At 43.8% G+C, this 16,791-nt stretch overlaps 2 protein-coding genes across 4 annotated transcripts in view; one reads left to right on the forward strand and one right to left on the reverse strand.

The window, feature by feature from the left end:
* Window positions 1-1,256: 1,256 nt before the first annotated feature.
* FAAP20 (FA core complex associated protein 20) lies at window positions 1,257-5,201 on the forward strand. Its single transcript, XM_069874580.1, has 4 exons — window positions 1,257-1,338; window positions 2,452-2,599; window positions 3,262-3,887; window positions 4,012-5,201. Exons 1-4 carry the CDS (start codon window positions 1,274-1,276, stop codon window positions 4,082-4,084), a joined length of 912 nt encoding a protein of 303 aa, XP_069730681.1. The 5' UTR covers window positions 1,257-1,273; the 3' UTR covers window positions 4,085-5,201.
* Window positions 5,202-6,983: 1,782 nt separating this feature from the next.
* The window catches only part of PRKCZ (protein kinase C zeta), a 44,598-nt gene continuing 34,790 nt past the window's right edge, over window positions 6,984-16,791 (reverse strand). For all 3 annotated transcript variants that reach the window (XM_069874574.1, XM_069874576.1, XM_069874575.1), the window contains 8 exons: window positions 14,770-14,856; window positions 14,526-14,661; window positions 13,363-13,450; window positions 12,636-12,755; window positions 12,294-12,373; window positions 11,630-11,719; window positions 8,170-8,285; window positions 6,984-7,453 (listed from right to left, as the gene is read on the reverse strand). In XM_069874574.1, coding sequence (XP_069730675.1) covers window positions 7,366-7,453; window positions 8,170-8,285; window positions 11,630-11,719; window positions 12,294-12,373; window positions 12,636-12,755; window positions 13,363-13,450; window positions 14,526-14,661; window positions 14,770-14,856 — 805 coding nt within the window. In that variant the 3' untranslated portion in view covers window positions 6,984-7,365. The remainder of the gene's footprint in view (window positions 7,454-8,169; window positions 8,286-11,629; window positions 11,720-12,293; window positions 12,374-12,635; window positions 12,756-13,362; window positions 13,451-14,525; window positions 14,662-14,769; window positions 14,857-16,791) is intronic.

Here is a 16,791-nt window from a genome sequence, read left to right on the forward strand (position 1 = left end):
CTGCAGTAGCTGTAACAAATATTAATATGGAAAAACGTTAGCCTGCGTGACAGTAACTGGCTTTTTCATCGTCCTTTCTTTCTTCCTGAATTCCCTTCTCTATTCAGTCTGCCTGTCACGCAGGAGAAACGCTGGTGTTCAAGTACGACTTGGTTTTTTATTATTTCCGTCAGGAAAAGGGCTATTTTCCCTTCAGGTGCAGGGCAGGTTTGCCCCTCAGGAGAAGGGCTGCTCCTCCCCTCGGGAGCCGGGCCGGTTTCTCCCTTAGAAGAGCTATTTTCCCCTCAGGAGCAGGCCGAGTTGCTCCCTTAGGAGAAGGGCTATGTGCCCCTCCGGTGCTGGGCGGGTTTTCCCTTCAGGAGCTGGGCTGTATCCCTCTCTGGAGAGGGTCAGGTTTCCCCCTCAGGAGAAGGGCTGTGTCCCTCTCAGGAACAGGGCGGATTTGCCCCTTAGGAGAAGGGCTTTTTTCCCCTCAGGGGCAGGGTGGGTTTTTCCCCTCAGGAGAAGGGCTGTTCCTCCCCTCAGGAGCCCGGCGGGTTTCTCCCTTAGAAGGGCTATTTCCCCTTCAGGAGCAGGGCAGGTTTTCCCTCAGAAGAACGGCTGTTTTCCCCACTGGATCAGGGCGGGTTTCCCCCTCAGGAAAAGGGCTGTGTCCCTCTCAGGAACAGGGCGGATTTGCCCCTGAGGAGCAGGGCGGGTTTTCCCTCAGGAGCAGGAGTATTTTCCCCGCAGAAGAACGGCTATTTTCCCCTCTGGATCAGGGCGGGTTTTCTCTCAGGAGAAGGGCTGTCTCCCTCTCAGGAACAGGGCGGATTTGCGCCTGAGGAGAAGGGCTTTTATCCCCTTAGGGGCAGAGTGGGTTTCCCCCCTCAGGAGAAGGGCGGGTTTCTCCCTTAGAAGGGCTATTTTTCCCCTCAGGAGAAGGGCTGTTCCTCCCCTTAGGAGCCCGGCGGGTTTCTCCCTTAGAAGGGCTATTTCCCCTTCAGGAGGAGGGCGTCTTTGCCCCTCAGAAGAACGGCTATTTTCCCCTCAGGAGAAGGGCTGTCTTCCCCTAAGAAGAAGGGCTGTGTCCCTCTCAGGAGCAGGGTGGCTTTGCCCCTGAGGAGAAGGGCTTTTTTCCCTCAGAAGCAGGAGTATTTTCCCCTCAGGAGAAGGGCTATTTTCCCCTAAGAAGGAGCAGACCACTGCGCTCTACCTCCCCCTCAGCCTCCTCCCGCCCTGCCTCTCCCCGCCCTTTCCCGCCGCGGGGCGGGCCCCGTTCCCGCGCGCCGCCATGTCGGAGGAGGGAGCCGCGAAGCTGCGCCTGAAGCCCCGGAGGGCGCCGCCCGCCCGGAGCCGGTGAGCGGGGCCGGGGCAGCGGGAGGGGGGGGGCCCGCCCGGCCGCCAGGAGGCAGCGAGCCTTCGGGCTCTGTTTCAGCCCCGCTGCCGGCTCTACCCCTGCCCAGGCCAGGCTGCTGCAGACCGAGCGTTCTGCTTCTGCGGTGTTTGAGGGCCTGGAGGACTCGGCTCCCGTGCCTGCTCGGCGACCCAAGGAAACGCATCGTGAAGAAGTGGGAGGAATAGTATTCTGGCATTAACAACCCACCCTTCTAGCGACATTGTCTTTGTACAGCATTACTAGGATAAAAACCTTCTAATGCTTGCGTTATAGTTCATAGAATCATAGAATCACCAGGTTGGAAGAGACCCACCGGATCATCGAGTCCAACCATTCCTATCAAACACTAACCCATGTCCCTCAGCACCTCGTCCACCCGTCCCTTAAACCCCTCCAGGGAAGGGGACTCAACCACCTCCCTGGGCAGCCTCTGCCAGTGCCCAATGACCCTTTCTGTGAAGAATTTTTTCCTAATGCCCAGCCTAAATCTCCCTTGGCAGATCTTGAGGCCATTCCCTCTTGCCTTGTCACTTGGGAAAAGAGCCCAGCTCCCTCCTCTCCACAACCTCCTTTCAGGTAGTTGTAGAGAGCAATGAGGTCTCCCCTCAGCCTCCTCTTCTCCAGGCTAAACACCCCCAGCTCTTTCAGCTGTTCCTCTTGTTCTCCAGCCCCCTCCCCAGCTTCCTTGCTCTTCTCTGGACTCGCTCCAGAGCCTCAACATCCTTCTTGAGGTGAGGGGCCAGAACTGACCCCAGGATTCGAGGAGCGGCCTCACCAGTGCCGAGTCCAGAGGGAGAAGAACCTCCCTGGACCTGCTGGTCACGCCGTTTCTGATCCAAGCCAAGATGCCATTGGCCTTCTTGGCCACCTGGGCCACTGCTGGCTCATGTTCAGTCACTGTCAACCAACACCCCAGGTCCCTCTCCTCCAGGCAGCTTCCTAGACAGACTTCTCCTAGTCTGTACCACTGCATAGGGTTCAACCTGCCCAAGGCAGATAAACAGCAATGCAGTGTGTTTTGTTCCCTTTCTCTCTCCCACCCTCACACTATTGGACTGTCTCTCTCTTTGCAGGACGGTGGCTGACAGAGGTTCCTGGTTTGAAAAAGATGAGCTGAATGAGTGTGAAAAGCCGTGGATGTTGTTACTGAAAGACATCAGTCACGATTTACAATGCACAGACTGGCAAATGGTGCCCAGCTTCCCAGAGTTCTTGGGAAAGGTAGGGTGCTCTCTCCTTGTTATCTGCTCTCTGTGTGCTCCTCACACTAGTGTCAGCCTGACTGTTGATAACAGAACAATTTGAAATAGCTCTTAAATAGAAGCAGGTCTCTCCCTACAACAGTATGACGTGGCATTGTGTTCAGGTAGCACAAGGACAACTGTCTAGTGGCTTTTCTTGCAGTATGGCAACTTCTAGAACGTTCTGCTGAAGAGATGTAGCCCGGCTAAGTACACGAACTGCTCCTAAGGATTAGCGTCTCTCTAAGGGAATGAGAACAGAATAGGCAAACTGTAACAGGGAGATAAAGACACAGTTACAGCCATCACCTTGTTACGGTACAGCCTAACGCAAACCTCACAGTCCCTCTGAAGTAGAACTTTTGTTCCCGAATAGCAGCAGGTGGTTGTTTTCCATCCTTAGTCTCTGTAACACATGACAAGAGTGCCCTCTCATAGCAGTTTAGAAACGTTAAGGGAAGACACATACTGCATAAACTCCAGAAAGTTCTCAACTGCTGTACAAGCACACAAGGTGGATGTCAATAAAACATTCTTTTCCCCAACGCAGTTCAGCCTTTTCAGTGCTTGTAATACGCCCAGCCTTGGTTTGATATAATGATTGAACTCCCTCTCTTTGAACTCTGTCTGTATGTGTCACAGAGCTCAGAGGAAGAGAGTCCACAAAAACAAGAAGTCTTTACAGTCGGAATGAAAGACTTTCAGTGGGTGTCATTCCCATCTTATTGCAAAGAAAAACATCTAAACCCAAAGGATCTTGGCTCCCCTGAGCTCACACAGAGCCAGAACAGCCTTTTACCTGAAGGATGGGGCCAAGCAGATAGACTGAACAGTTTACCTTCCACAGCTGAGGAAACGGGCTGTGCAACTATTGCAGATCAAGTCAAAAACAGGGTTGGGCAAGACACCCAAGGTACTGCAAAAGTGGCTGCAAGCCCTAAATCCTGTCAAGTCCCTCACGGCAGAAGTTGTGTGCGCCCCTCAGCACTGTTGCCAAGCCATGCAGAAGCACCGTGCTTCCCGCAGCAGAGCCGGGGGGCTGTGCAGCACAGCAGGGACAACAGGGAAGAGGAGGGTGGGAAAGAGCTGCACCTACCAACACATGGAGGGAACGCTTCACTCGATGGGGCCAGAGAAGTGTCTGCAGAAGGGACGCCTCTTCCTGGGAGCGTACCAGGAACTGGAAGCTGCAAGGAGACTGAAAACCAGAGTGAAGGAGCTTCAACTCTAGACAGCTGTCCAATGTGTCTGCTTCGTTTCAGTGGAACGTAAGTCTTGTGTTTTTCAATAACTTCACAGCATACAAACCCCCAAACGGTTCTGGATGTATTCTCTATATACAAAATAATTAAAATAGACAAAACTTTTGTTTCTCAAATTCTCTGTTTGCAGGCTGTCACAGCTGGATATCGATGGCCATCTTGCTAGATGCTTGTCAGAAAGCGCAGATGACGTGATGTGGTGAATTCGGAAAAGTGAAGAGAAAGGGAACAAGGCTGAGGATGAACCCTCCTCCAAGGAAAAGGAAAAATGTGTCAAGGAAGCTTGGCCTTGTCTCAAACTTGCTCATGGGTTACAAACCAGCAACTCCATAGAAAGTCAAATGCCACCTTCCTGCACACGACCAGTCTCTGCTAACCAGGCTCCAGAGAGAACCTTTCTTCTGCCAGTTTCAGAAGATTTAATACAGTCAGTCAGCCAAAACTGCTGCTTTTCTATCAGTTCCAAACAATTCATTTTCAGGGGACTCATCTGCTGTAGTAACTTCTTAACAGTAGCAAGTTAACATTTTGTAAGCTTGGGAGAAGCAGCCTTTTCCACCAATGATGATGAATGACAAGTGGTGATAGTTTAGCAACTACAAATGGAAGGGATGAAATAATCAGGAGGGGGTTGGTGCTCATTCAGCTGCCCCAGTGCGACTCCCTAACAAACTGCAGGTTTCTGTCTCAGCAATCCTGTGCCCTGATCTCTGCAATGTACAGCGCGGGGCCATCCGAAGGTGCAGCTGAACACAATACAGCACTGAAACACAGCAAGAATCCTATATATTTACTTCAAAATGGGGCTCTCAAAAGTGTGAGTTGAACAGAGCCCAGTTTACTGATAAATAATAACAGCCTATTAACTTTTTCATTAAAGTCTTTAATAGATGTGCAAGAATATAAATGATCTTAGCTGTTATGGATTAGTATACCATCTTCTGCACAATTAAAACTGGTCAGCAAAGATCCCAACTAATTAATTATACAAAACTACAAGAACATATTTACTGTTTTACAATCATTAAATTAGCTAGAATTTGCATTTACTATTTCAAATAAGACAACTATATATCATTACCAGATCCATTTGTAATATATTAGCATTTTTCCCCAAACCACACATTTAATTACATCCTTCATTTTCTTTTATTTATAAAACGAATACTTTATATAAAAAATTTCCCCTTCATTATGAACAGAACATTATTCAAACACTTGCACATGAGCAACCAAACTCATATCCAGCAAACTATTTGGCAACACAGCGACATTGTAAATGCCTGTAAATTGTTAAATAAAATCAAGTCTTCTTTACAATGTTTAGCAAATGTGTCTTTCTGTTCTTCCATCCCTCCCTCCCAAAGTGTTCTGAAACCTAGAAAAAAAGGTTAAAAAAAACCCCACCCCACATTTCTAGTATTTCCATTTGAAGTCCTCTGCCCTGGCATGTGAAAGGACAGCTTAACCTGTCGCGTTCCCACTCCTGAGCTGCCTGCAGTCACTCCAATACCTACAGATCGGCTTTGTTACCGGGGAAGCTGAAAACACTGAAAGGAAAATTATTCAGGGTAAATAAAGTAACTGCCAGGGAGAAGGGAAAAAAAAGTAATTAAAAATTGTCAGATTAGGTTTAAAAGGTAAATGTTTGCTTTAGTAGATAATGGAGTATCTAAAGTCCAGGCATTTGAGGCAAATCCTTGGTACTGGTTTAGTTGTTTAGTGCTGATAAAACCCCATTCTGCATCGTATGAAAAGCTACAGTCCAGGGGAGAGAAACCCGCAACTGAAATCCAAATGGGATTAAAGTAACCGACTAACCCCAGGCCTGGGCACCTGCGGCTAACGAGGGGACACAACATGTAGATCGTTAATCAAGGAGTAACTGAAAGCTTTAAGCAATGTTTTGGCAGTCTGGTCCTAGCACCTCATGACGTGGATGTGAATCCAAAAGATGTCACGTTCAGCACCTGATGCAATGCTGTACCCTGAGAAAACCATACGTGAACGTAAGGAAATGACAGCGCTGCAGGCCCCCGGCACTGCACATCGGGCCGGGCGCAGCGGCACCGCGCAGGCCTGCTCCTTGGCCTTCCCCTGTGTTTGGTCTGGTTCCCCTGTCTGTCTCTACGATCCTCGTGATATCCTGATCCCAAAGGCTCGTCCTGCCCCTGGGGCTGGTGCCGGGAGGCAGGCAAATCCGCACAGGCTCCCACATCCCAATAGCAGCGCCCAGTTAATCCTCAAGTGAACCACACAGCTTTCCAAGCTGGGAAAGTGTTAACCCTTGTGATGTGATATGCCCTTTCCCTGCCCCCTGGCACCCCCTGGTTTTCAGGAGAGGGGATTTCATAGTTTTATCTTTTGCCTTGTCCGATGTCTTAGGTATTCATTTGTCTTCCATTGAAAAAATGTACTACGATGATGGAAAGCGGTTTACCAAAATATCCCGTTCTCTTCTGCAGAATGTTAATTCTTAACACACACTGAGGAACTGAAAGCAGACAGTTTATCGTAAGTAGGAGGTGTGCTTTATCAGGAAAGTGGATTTTGTATTACGGTTATTCTAGATTTGCTATTAAGGCGACACTTTCTTATGCTTTTGCTCTGAACGTTTGTACTGTTGATAAAAATACTTCTCAAAAGTCTAAACCACAACACAACATCACTGGAGGTGTAGGCACTGCTGAAGTATTGTCAGAAATCCTGGGTGTGCAAATTTAGTTTTCTTTAATCCACAAGTTTTGATAAATTTGGAGTTTGAAACACCAGATTTTGAAACTGACGCTGTCAATTCTAATCGGGAATTAATATTGCCAAGTCACTTTGCATTTCAAATCCTATCGAGATGCAAATGAGCATCAGGCTGCAGCTGCGAACTGGATGGAAATGGTTACTTAATATTAACAAGCAGAACTTACCAGGTTTAAGAACGTTCCAAATATGCAATAATTCCTCAACGCAGTTTATCCATTTAGGCACTTAAATCTTGTACCCAAATTTATGTTTTGATTGCTAATAAAACACAACTCCTTTTAAATACATCTGAGACGTTTAGACAGGTACCACTTGTGAAGAAAGGCATCAAAAATAAGCTTCAACACCACTGTAATATAATTTATTCTTCAGGATGTTACACTGCGAAATTCTTCAATTGGTAGCTCATTGCATCAAATGTTTGTAGCAGTTTTTCAGACTCTCCCAGGGATGCAATGAACACGTCGATCCTTCATGAAACAGGCACAAGATGCAGGTTCCTTCATCAGCGAAGCCAGTTCTGTCAGTGCCCAGACCTCACGAATCACTCGGCGGCAGCAAACAGCCACCAGAAGCATTAGTCTCGTCTTTGATTTTCAGCAGCAATTTTTGTTAAAATCATTGGTCTCCGTCCCAAATCGTTCGGTCCCAGCCTGGCATGCATGTACTGTGGTTGCGGGTAAACTGAAAGGGCATTCACACGGGCCACAACGAGGATGTCGTTCCTTCATACCGTTTCTTCTGTCGACAGCAACAAGGGGTTAATATATTCAAATCCTTCAAATTCCGACTGATCTATTCGCTTTATCATATCTCTGGAAAATAAAGAAAAGCACCAATTTAGTTCAGTTAGAATCATAGAACAGTTTGGGTCGAAAGGGGCCTTTACAGGTCATGCAGTCCACCCCCCCTGCAGGATTAGGGACATCTTCAACCAGATCAGGTTGCTCAGAGCCCCACCTGATCTGGCCAGGGATGTCATAAAAACTTCCCACTGCAGGGCTGCAGAGACACATATTGTGGTCATTGCCCTGTCAAGCACTGTGGGTGCGTGACAAGTGGGTAACACCCTTACAAAATTCAGGTTCGAGCACCCAGGCACAAAACTACACAGATCTCCTGATCTGTAGCTGCTGGAGGACAGACACCAGCTACCCAGGAATGCGGAATAGAAGGAGCCAGCAGCAGTGACTTCACTGCCCGCGGAGCAGACTCCACAGGTTACAGCGTCCACTTGGACAGTCACATTTAATCAACATCACATTTGTACAAATGAAAGCTCCCTGACCGGTCACACTGCTGTAGGTCTTGATTTCTGAATTTCTTCTGGGACGCTAGGCTAGGCAGGCTTCTAATATCCAAGAACCATGAAAAATTATGCAAGGTACATACGATACAAAGAATTTCAAATGTACTTTTAGCTTGTGTCAGTTCTAATGCTCAGTAAGGAGTCTGTTCTTAGTAATTTTCAAGTAACTTATAAATAAATTTCTTAAAATGCAGCTGTATTTGGGGAAAAAGAAAAGCATACTCATCATCTGGGGTTAGCTGCACAGGCTCGCTGGTGAACTGTGTGTCGAAGTTATCCAAACCATAATCGTCCGTGATCTGAGGCTGAAACGGAGGCGTTGTTTGCTTCTTTTCCAGCTAAAGAAAAAAATATAAGGAGGGGGGGAATTAAAACATAGGAAGTGCAATCTGCATGTATTCCCCCTGTTATATTAAGGAATTTATCACCACAGAAATTTGTAGTTAAAAAAAAAGTGGTTAAAATATGAAGTGTTACAATTTTTTCTGACTGTTATTTTCAAGGTCCACGCTGAGGTCACTGCTCTGACCTGTTCGGGTACGTGATACATGAGGTTTGGATTGGCCTTGCTGGCCACTGGAGGTCACCGTTCCTCTAGAGAAACGCAGACAGAAACGTAGCATTCAAAACTCCCTGCGAAAGAGGCCTAATCAAAAGTCACAGTTTGGTTCCACGCAGCACGTCCTCAATGATCACAGTATTACGTGACAAAGCCCGGGTTAACGTGGTTTTGTAGGGAGACTGAAATTCTTTACCAAGTTTTGTTTTCACTCTGTTTACTTAAAAATCAAGTACATTAATGGTGCTGTCCAGGAAAACCAACCACAAATTCAGAGACCAGGAGGGTCTTCTGGTATCACTGAGAATTAAGTTACGCAGCTCAGTCACTTGGCAATCTCTCCTCTGCGATGAGAAAGAGAATGTATATGATTTCCAGTCCAGGCCTCCACACAGTTTCAGTAAAGCTTTCTTTCTGCTTTCTCCTTGTACAGTACGTACCTGCGCTGCCACAAAACACGAGTGACTCATCGGTCCCAGCTACATATTTTATGTAGGAAACGTGTTTTATTATTCAGGGTACCTAGGGAGAAAGGCGACTCTTTATGGAATCCAGCCCTTTAATCTGTAGGGAGGCAACAGGGATTTTCCTGGACAGATTTCAGACAAGGCTGAGCCCCTGCACTCCCTCCTTCAGGCTGCTTTTCTTTCTTTACATCCCCATCACAGCCCAGCTTCCCTTTGAAAAATGGTACACAAGATATACAGCCTGCGGTGATTTTAACCATAACTAAATTAAAAATAGCTCCAAAACCTTTTGACAAGCCACCTCAATTAGGTGTCTTTCTTGTCCTGTCTCACTTCATTCCTGGCTTCATTTCTGTCCTTACTGTATTCACGTGTGGATCACATTTTTCATGTCCTACTTGCAATTACAACAACAAATTCAGTAAAATACACTTTTTACAGTAACTGAGGGTACTTAAGCCAATCTGCTTAACTGCAGTTCAGTGTTTCATTGTCCAATAAACCAACAGCCTTCATGTGCTGAAACAATCGAAAAAGGTTGTCTGGGTACTCCCCTGAATGCTGTTCAACCGTCCTGCGCTCAGGAACAGCCAAGAAAGTTCTTGGCTGTGCCACACACCACTCCAATTACTGACTCTAGGGAAAAAAGTGTTTATGGTACACGTCTTCGTTTATCTTTCTTGATTTTTCCATTTAGCTGAAGCTTCACACAGAAAAAATATTTAGTCAGCATTAGACTCTTGTTTCCTTGTGTTCCAACTTGAAAAGATTTGGAAAAGCTTTTAAGTCAAAATCTTACTCATCCCTTGCATTTCAAAGAAAAACGTAATAATTAAAAAAGCTTTCCAAATATTTTTTCATTTTCTCCTGAATAGATTTCCCAACCCTCTTATTAGAAATTCAGCTTAAAATTTATCTGACGCTCTGGATCCTCCTGAACAGCACTGTCCAAATCATCCCAGAACAGCACAACCACCTACATCTTTCAATTCATTGTTTTAAAAATAGATATTTAATACCAAAGCTTTCAGCGAAAAAGATAGGTGTATATATATAAAAAAAGTCAAAATTCACATCAGCATAAATGTTCACTAAGGTACCAAGTGCAAGTAGGAGTTCCTTATCCAAATAAACACTATAAATCCTACAGTCTCCTCTCTCTCTCTGTGTCAAACAACCCTGGAAAAGAGAACAGAAACCCCGCAGACCGTGTGTTGATGCTCTCCACAAACAAGCGAGTTGGGTTACAGCACCAGTAGGCAGCAAACGTAATGAAAATAACATTCAATTTTAAGACCGCCTCCCTATGCAGTGAATGTTTCCCTGAAGAATGTTAGCAATGATGGTCCCAACAGCAGGACTCAAAGTCAAACTGTATCCGTGCCGTTCTCTCTCCTCCCCTGAGCCTCTCTCATGTTATTCCAGGCTCTGCTGCCTGCCTGTTCCTACATTTCCTGTCAGCTTCCCAGGACTATGAAAACATTCTGTGCATATTTTTCCGCTGTTCGACTAGGTATTACAATCGTAATGCTGATAAGGCACTGCTCCTGACTTAACTGTTTGATTGCTGAAGCATCAATAAACGCAACAATATTGTTTCTGTGATGTTTTTGGTGATGTGGGCACGATTACTGAGTAACAGAAGCTTTTAAAAAAAACTACAACTTAAATAACACTTTGTGCTTGCAAATCCACTGAAATGCAAGTCATCTACTCCACCACAAAGTAAAAATTTCCCTCAAACTAGCAGGGATATAGAAAGCCTGAGAGGAATAATCAGAGACTCATTCTAAATAACCACACTGCTTCCAAGCCACATCCTCAAAAAAGGCCCTGATCCTACTCACGCCTCCTCACATTGCTAAACCCTGCTGCCTACCTGAATAATCCTGCTGATTTTAAAAGTTACGTCATTTGTAAATTCAGACTTTTTTTTATTTTTAATGTGCTACAAGCGGACCACAAACACTTTGTGTATCCGAAGCGCCACATCTCCCACAGCCGATCTAACCTGGTTTCATGACACTTGGCTCGGTCTGGAGGCTGTGCCGGCCAACTGCTGAGCCGCCTGGCAAGGCAGGAGGGTCTCTCTAATCAACAAGAGAAATAAAATACTGCCAGAACATTCCAGCAGGCCGTTTCTCCTGGCCCGTGCTTCCCTTGGCCATGGAGCTTGCGATGTTTACCAACGGGACCATATGGAATGACCACCCAGACCAGCGAGGACTGAATCCTGACACTGATCTACGCAGTCCACGCCCCAACAGGAGCCCCTCGCGCACATGCCGAGTAAATTCTGCAGCAGCAGAACCCAGCACATAACTCTGCACACTCTACAAATAGAAACCAAGGGATAAATGGTTCCACCAAAGCTTTAATGTTTCTTAAAATGTTCTCTCCATGTCTTCATATATTTTAAAAGTGATACCCACAAGCTGTAATCATTCTTAAAGAGTTTGGAAGCAAGCCAGATTTTTGGTCATGAAATATGGCTTGTTCCCATTATGTTATGGCACCTGGAGGAAGAAAAATAGCTTTTACATTTATGGAACTGAATTTCACTGGTTTTCATGGAATTGTTACATATACATACAATTCACAAACTAAAGGAATCTATTCCTTTTGAATACATATAAACAGAAATAATGATTTTTACCAGATCCCAGTCTATGCTGCGGAAAAATGTGTGAGACTTGATATCAGAAAATCCTGTCTGGGGCTGACAACCAAGCCTTTCTTTGGGATCCTGCGGAAAACACAGAAAGTCGTGTTACAGACTCAAAGCCAGTTACAGTCCACGTTTGTCACAAGCCCACGTACACGACTCCAGCATCCCCTATTGCTGTGCAAATGGTTGCTAAGATACACATTTATGGCTATTAAGGGATGTTTACTCTTTTTTTATTATTATTTTGATGAAGTTGGTTTGAAATTTCATTTTTAAACGATATTTTACAGCTTCTTAAAATAAAAAACCTAGATTTATTTAGTAATGTATAATTCATATCCATTAAGAAATACAACGGTTCTATGGATTTCAATCAGCTTAATTAAATGCGCAGTAAGTATTACAGAAAAGAATTTATATAGAAGCCTATAGTTACTTTTTCCCACTAGGTGCAGGCTTTTTGATCAAGTCTGTGCTATGGAATTCCCTCAGTAAATTAGCAACTAAGAAGTGGGGATTTTAACATACAGGATACCAAGGTTTTATAGATTTTTCAGAACAGTAAGCAGATTAACTTCTTAACTGTATTGCTTTCAACAGGAAGCTCTTACTTCCAGATCTTAGATGCTAAAAATAAGAGAATGTTATTTACCTTGTTTAAAAATCCTTTTAACACATGGGAAGCCTTGACTGAAAGAAACCTTGGAATCCGGATAGGCTTCTCAAGAATAACTGTTACAGGTTATAAAACAGCAATATTAGTTTTCGGTTGATGACATTGACCACGATTTCAATAGAAACACTGGATTATTTAAATATGTTACCATCTGGAAAATGGGACGATACAGTAATTATTTAAAATAATGCAAACAACAGGCACTGTCATACTCCAGAGTGATGTGAGGTTTCTAATGTAATAAACGTGGCAAGTATTACTGCTTCTGCTTTTCATTACTTCTCCCCCAAGAAAGGAAAAAACTGAAACTAGCTGTACCTTGGAAGAGGTAATCTTCGGTGTTCATGTCTGGATTGTCAGTAATAATATCGAACGGAGACCTTCCCGCCATCATTTCAAACATGAGCACACCGAGCGCCCACCAGTCCACGCTGAACCCTGTAAACGTTTGCAGAGCAGATTTTCAGCCAGGACTCCTTGAATTTAGGGTTCTCTCCCACATAAATGACGATTAACAGCCTGGCTCTACAAAGCACTGAAATCCTCTGCTTCCCCTGAAGCCCCAGACGTCACCACTCACGCTGGCACTGCTGAGACTGACGGTTTTCAGATGATTTTGACAGTAAGTTGAGCGCTGCAGTACTTCACAACTAAATGACAGATCCAACCTATGGATCAGATCAGTGCACGAATAACAACACTAGTTAAAAAGACTCTTCTACTTCTGCATGGGCACTAACTTCTTGTTACAGCATTTGGAGGACAATAGAAGCTGGGACCTCAAGTTCTTCAAGAAGTGGACTTGTTTTTACTATGGAATCATTTCAGTTATTTTTCAGGGAAAATACGATTTAAAAAGAAGCTGAAATGAGTGATTGCAGAAGAAAAACACAAATAACCTTATTTCAGAAAAAACTGAAATGTACTATATGCATTTGATTTCCTCCAAATATAGCAACCTAAGAATATTTGTACTTGAACCAACCTACAACTAGAACTAAGTTTTTGATTTATTAAAACTACAAATCATTTAGTCATAGCTTACCATACTCTTCTCCTCTGAGGATCTCTGGTGCGATATAGTTTGGTGTCCCACAGAAAGTGCTCGTAGTGTCGCCAGGGCCCAAACCTTCCTACAGACATAAATTGTTTCATAAATTAAAAGCTGACCTCCTTTTCTGGGAATTTCCCTTAATTAGACATATAAAGCCAGTTTACTTGGGGAGCCTAAAGACATTCCTTTCAAAAAAACAGGCAACACTAGAGCAAAATAAATACTCATAGCACTCAAAGATGGCTTATGATTTCCAAGCTTATCTATGGCATATTAATTGATTAAAACTGAGTCAGAACACATCCATAACAACATTTTGCTTACTATTTACAGATAAATTTCAGCTCAAGACCAAGAAGTGCTTTTCAAATCAACACTGGGGAAAAAAACCTATGTTTAGGATTGAAGGAATCAAACTTCTACATAACCACTGCACTGAAAGAGAAGCCCCACAACCTGTTCACTTTGACAGGGGAGAATCATTCCAGTCCAGCATCCTTAGAAATCAGTGTAATATCTGTTCTGTGTAGGGAATGAGACCAGCTTTCCTTATTATGGCACCATAAGGTGCCTTAACCATGTTCTGAAATGAAATAAAAATTTGATTGAACACTCAGTCCCTTGGACTTTTAAAAATCACCACAACGCCAGCTGCAATTTTGGCTTCAGGAACTTATTCCCACCAAGAATCAGACTGGACTCTCAAAGAGAACGGAGGGCAAGTCAGCAGCTCCAAGGGGACAGCAGATTTCCTGTCAGACTACCACCCCTGCAGTCACGCCTAGCACTGCAACTTTACAGGTAGAAAAGACCCTTTTAAAAACATACTTGTCTTAAAAATAAGTTTTCTAACCTGGGTGATATAGACAACATAAAAACAGATAAAAGAAATCAGGTTGGCCAAACCTCTGTCCCCCAAAATGACCCACGTAACTCAAAATACCAGAGTTAAAAAATGACAAACGTCGTTCTACTCTTCAGACATTTTTCACTTTAAAGTTTCAGTTCCACAATCACGTTCTGGGCTCAGTAGCACCAGGATTAAGACAAGGATAACTTCTCAGTTTTCTCTTAGTATCACTGGATGCAGCATTTGACTCAAAAGCAGAACGAGCACAATATCCTCGGGAATGAGAAAGCAACAAAAACACTACCTTGCACATGCCGTAATCTGTTAATTTGATATGACCTTCTGCATCTAAAAGAACATTGTCTAGTTTTAAATCTCTGTAGATTATGCCTCTTTCATGTAGGAAGTTTAGAGCAATACAAATTTCAGCAGCATAGAACCTGAAATTAAAAAGAAGAAAACCACATTAAGATTGTAGAAAAGCTATTAAAAAGCTCTGTTCTTCAAACATGACTTCACAGTCAGCGGTAACCACGTCAGTACGATACCTTGCATGCTCTTCAGGCAGTTTTCTTTGCCGTTGCATATGGAACATGAGATCTCCCCCGTTTACATACTCTATGACAAGAAACAATCTGAAAGCATACAACACAATTAATGGATTTCAAGGAAACTCTGAGGAATAAAAATTATCCTCATACTTCCAATATGAGCCATTTTCACTTCCAGTCTTGTGTTAGACTTCTAGATTTCGTACAGCCACAAAAACTATTTAAGAGAAGAGAGAGAGCACTTATTGGAGCTATATTGTATGGGATCCCATCCTTCATTTAAACGACAGCCTAAGTGTGAGGGAACAGGCTACTCTTTGTAGTGAAACTTGCAGAACTATTTCAGCAGTACAGAAGACAAGAGCATTCACCCCACATAAGGTACTCGCTCAGTGACAGATGTAAAAAATCCCCAAGCATACAACGAGATATAGACTTCTAAAAATATGACTTAGAAGGAAGAGCAAAGCCGTGGCAGATGACACATGGCGAAAATGAGAGCTTATCCAAAAAAGGTTAAATTTTCATTCACTTGCAAAGCGCACACATTAGCAACACCACAGTTCCATGACTGTCTCCTATTCAATGATGTTCATTCTTTTGGCTTTTACGGAACAAAACTCCGCAGTATTGGATTTGCTCAGCAAGTGCAACTGCCTTGAATGACAGCGTCTGAGTGACTGAAAAGTCTGCCTGAAACAATGCTGAGTATTTAAAATAAAGGTTTTAAAACTAAAACACACTTTAGAAGATGCATCAATTTATATTTGAACTATTCAGATTAACGGGCAATCAATCAGCAATCTGACACAGATTTCCCTGATGTAAAACCTATTGAATTGTGACTCTGCTTGACTGAACACTGTTTGTTTTTAATAGCAAAGCTGCAGCATCAAATCCAAATGGTTTTGTAGCTGAAGTGTAGCTCAAATACACCTAAGTCAGCAAGGTTTCTGCAGGGACAAAACCGGAAACTTCTCATTTCTATTTCTGATAGAGCTTTGTCTCTAAAGGTCACCATCTTTGAAAAAAATTCATCATTAGCAGTGTCTGGCAATACTACAGAGATCAATAAGTCTTGCAGGATTTGTGGTACTAATTAAACATGTAACTAGGAAACTTGCTCTTTGTACTGGTTCAGTTCCTGAAAAGCTCAAACAGTTCTACTGAAAGCGAGATGACAGAAGGGTCACTGAGAGGGGAGCAACCCAGATTTGCTTTAAAAAAAAGTTAGTTTTCTCTGAACAGCATGCAACAAAATCATCTTTTTTCCAATTAAAGTTACCTGATCTAACATATTATTAATAATCACATACAAGGTTATTTCTATCAAACCCTACGATCATCACTGAGCTCCTCCTGATACACTGCTACATATACTGTCATGCCTAGAAGAAAAAGGAATTCTGCTTTAATTAGTAGAGGCCAAAACTGAAGAATTTGAGAACTGAGAGGCTCAATTCCTACACATCCATTGCTTATCAGAGGTGAAAGCTAACTTTGGTGAACTAGCAGGACAGATAATGAAATCCCACCCGCCCTCGACTGAGACCTCATCTGTAGAAAAACACAAATTAAAAGGCATTTTGTAAGAGGGCGGCTGCTGTCATTCTCTGCACGGCACGGCCACCAAACAGCAGATCTGGGCACAGAAAGGCTGCAGCGCCAAGGCCTGACGGCTCCTCAGCAGAGCCAGCATTGGAAGCTGTCTTCTCAAAACAAATAAAAGTCAGTGGAGGAAAGAAACACAGGTGGAATCAGCCACATAAAGAAACTTCTGTTACACTTTGCAGGAAAGGTTTCATCCTTGGGAAAATATGATCCAGGCAATGCTGCCAAGGTCAGAAAGACCTACAGGATAAAACATGCTGAGAGAGGTTCTTACGAAGGCTTCAGCTGTCCCAGGAGGCAGCATTGCTTTATACACCTCATTTTCCATGAGCTGAAACCTCCTTTCCATATAGTCACACACTGGAAAACATTCCATTTGGAAAACATATGCTCTGGTCTCTCAGACCA

Source organism: Phaenicophaeus curvirostris, chromosome 22, assembly GCF_032191515.1.
Source record: "Phaenicophaeus curvirostris isolate KB17595 chromosome 22, BPBGC_Pcur_1.0, whole genome shotgun sequence".
Classification (NCBI taxonomy): domain Eukaryota; kingdom Metazoa; phylum Chordata; class Aves; order Cuculiformes; family Cuculidae; genus Phaenicophaeus; species Phaenicophaeus curvirostris.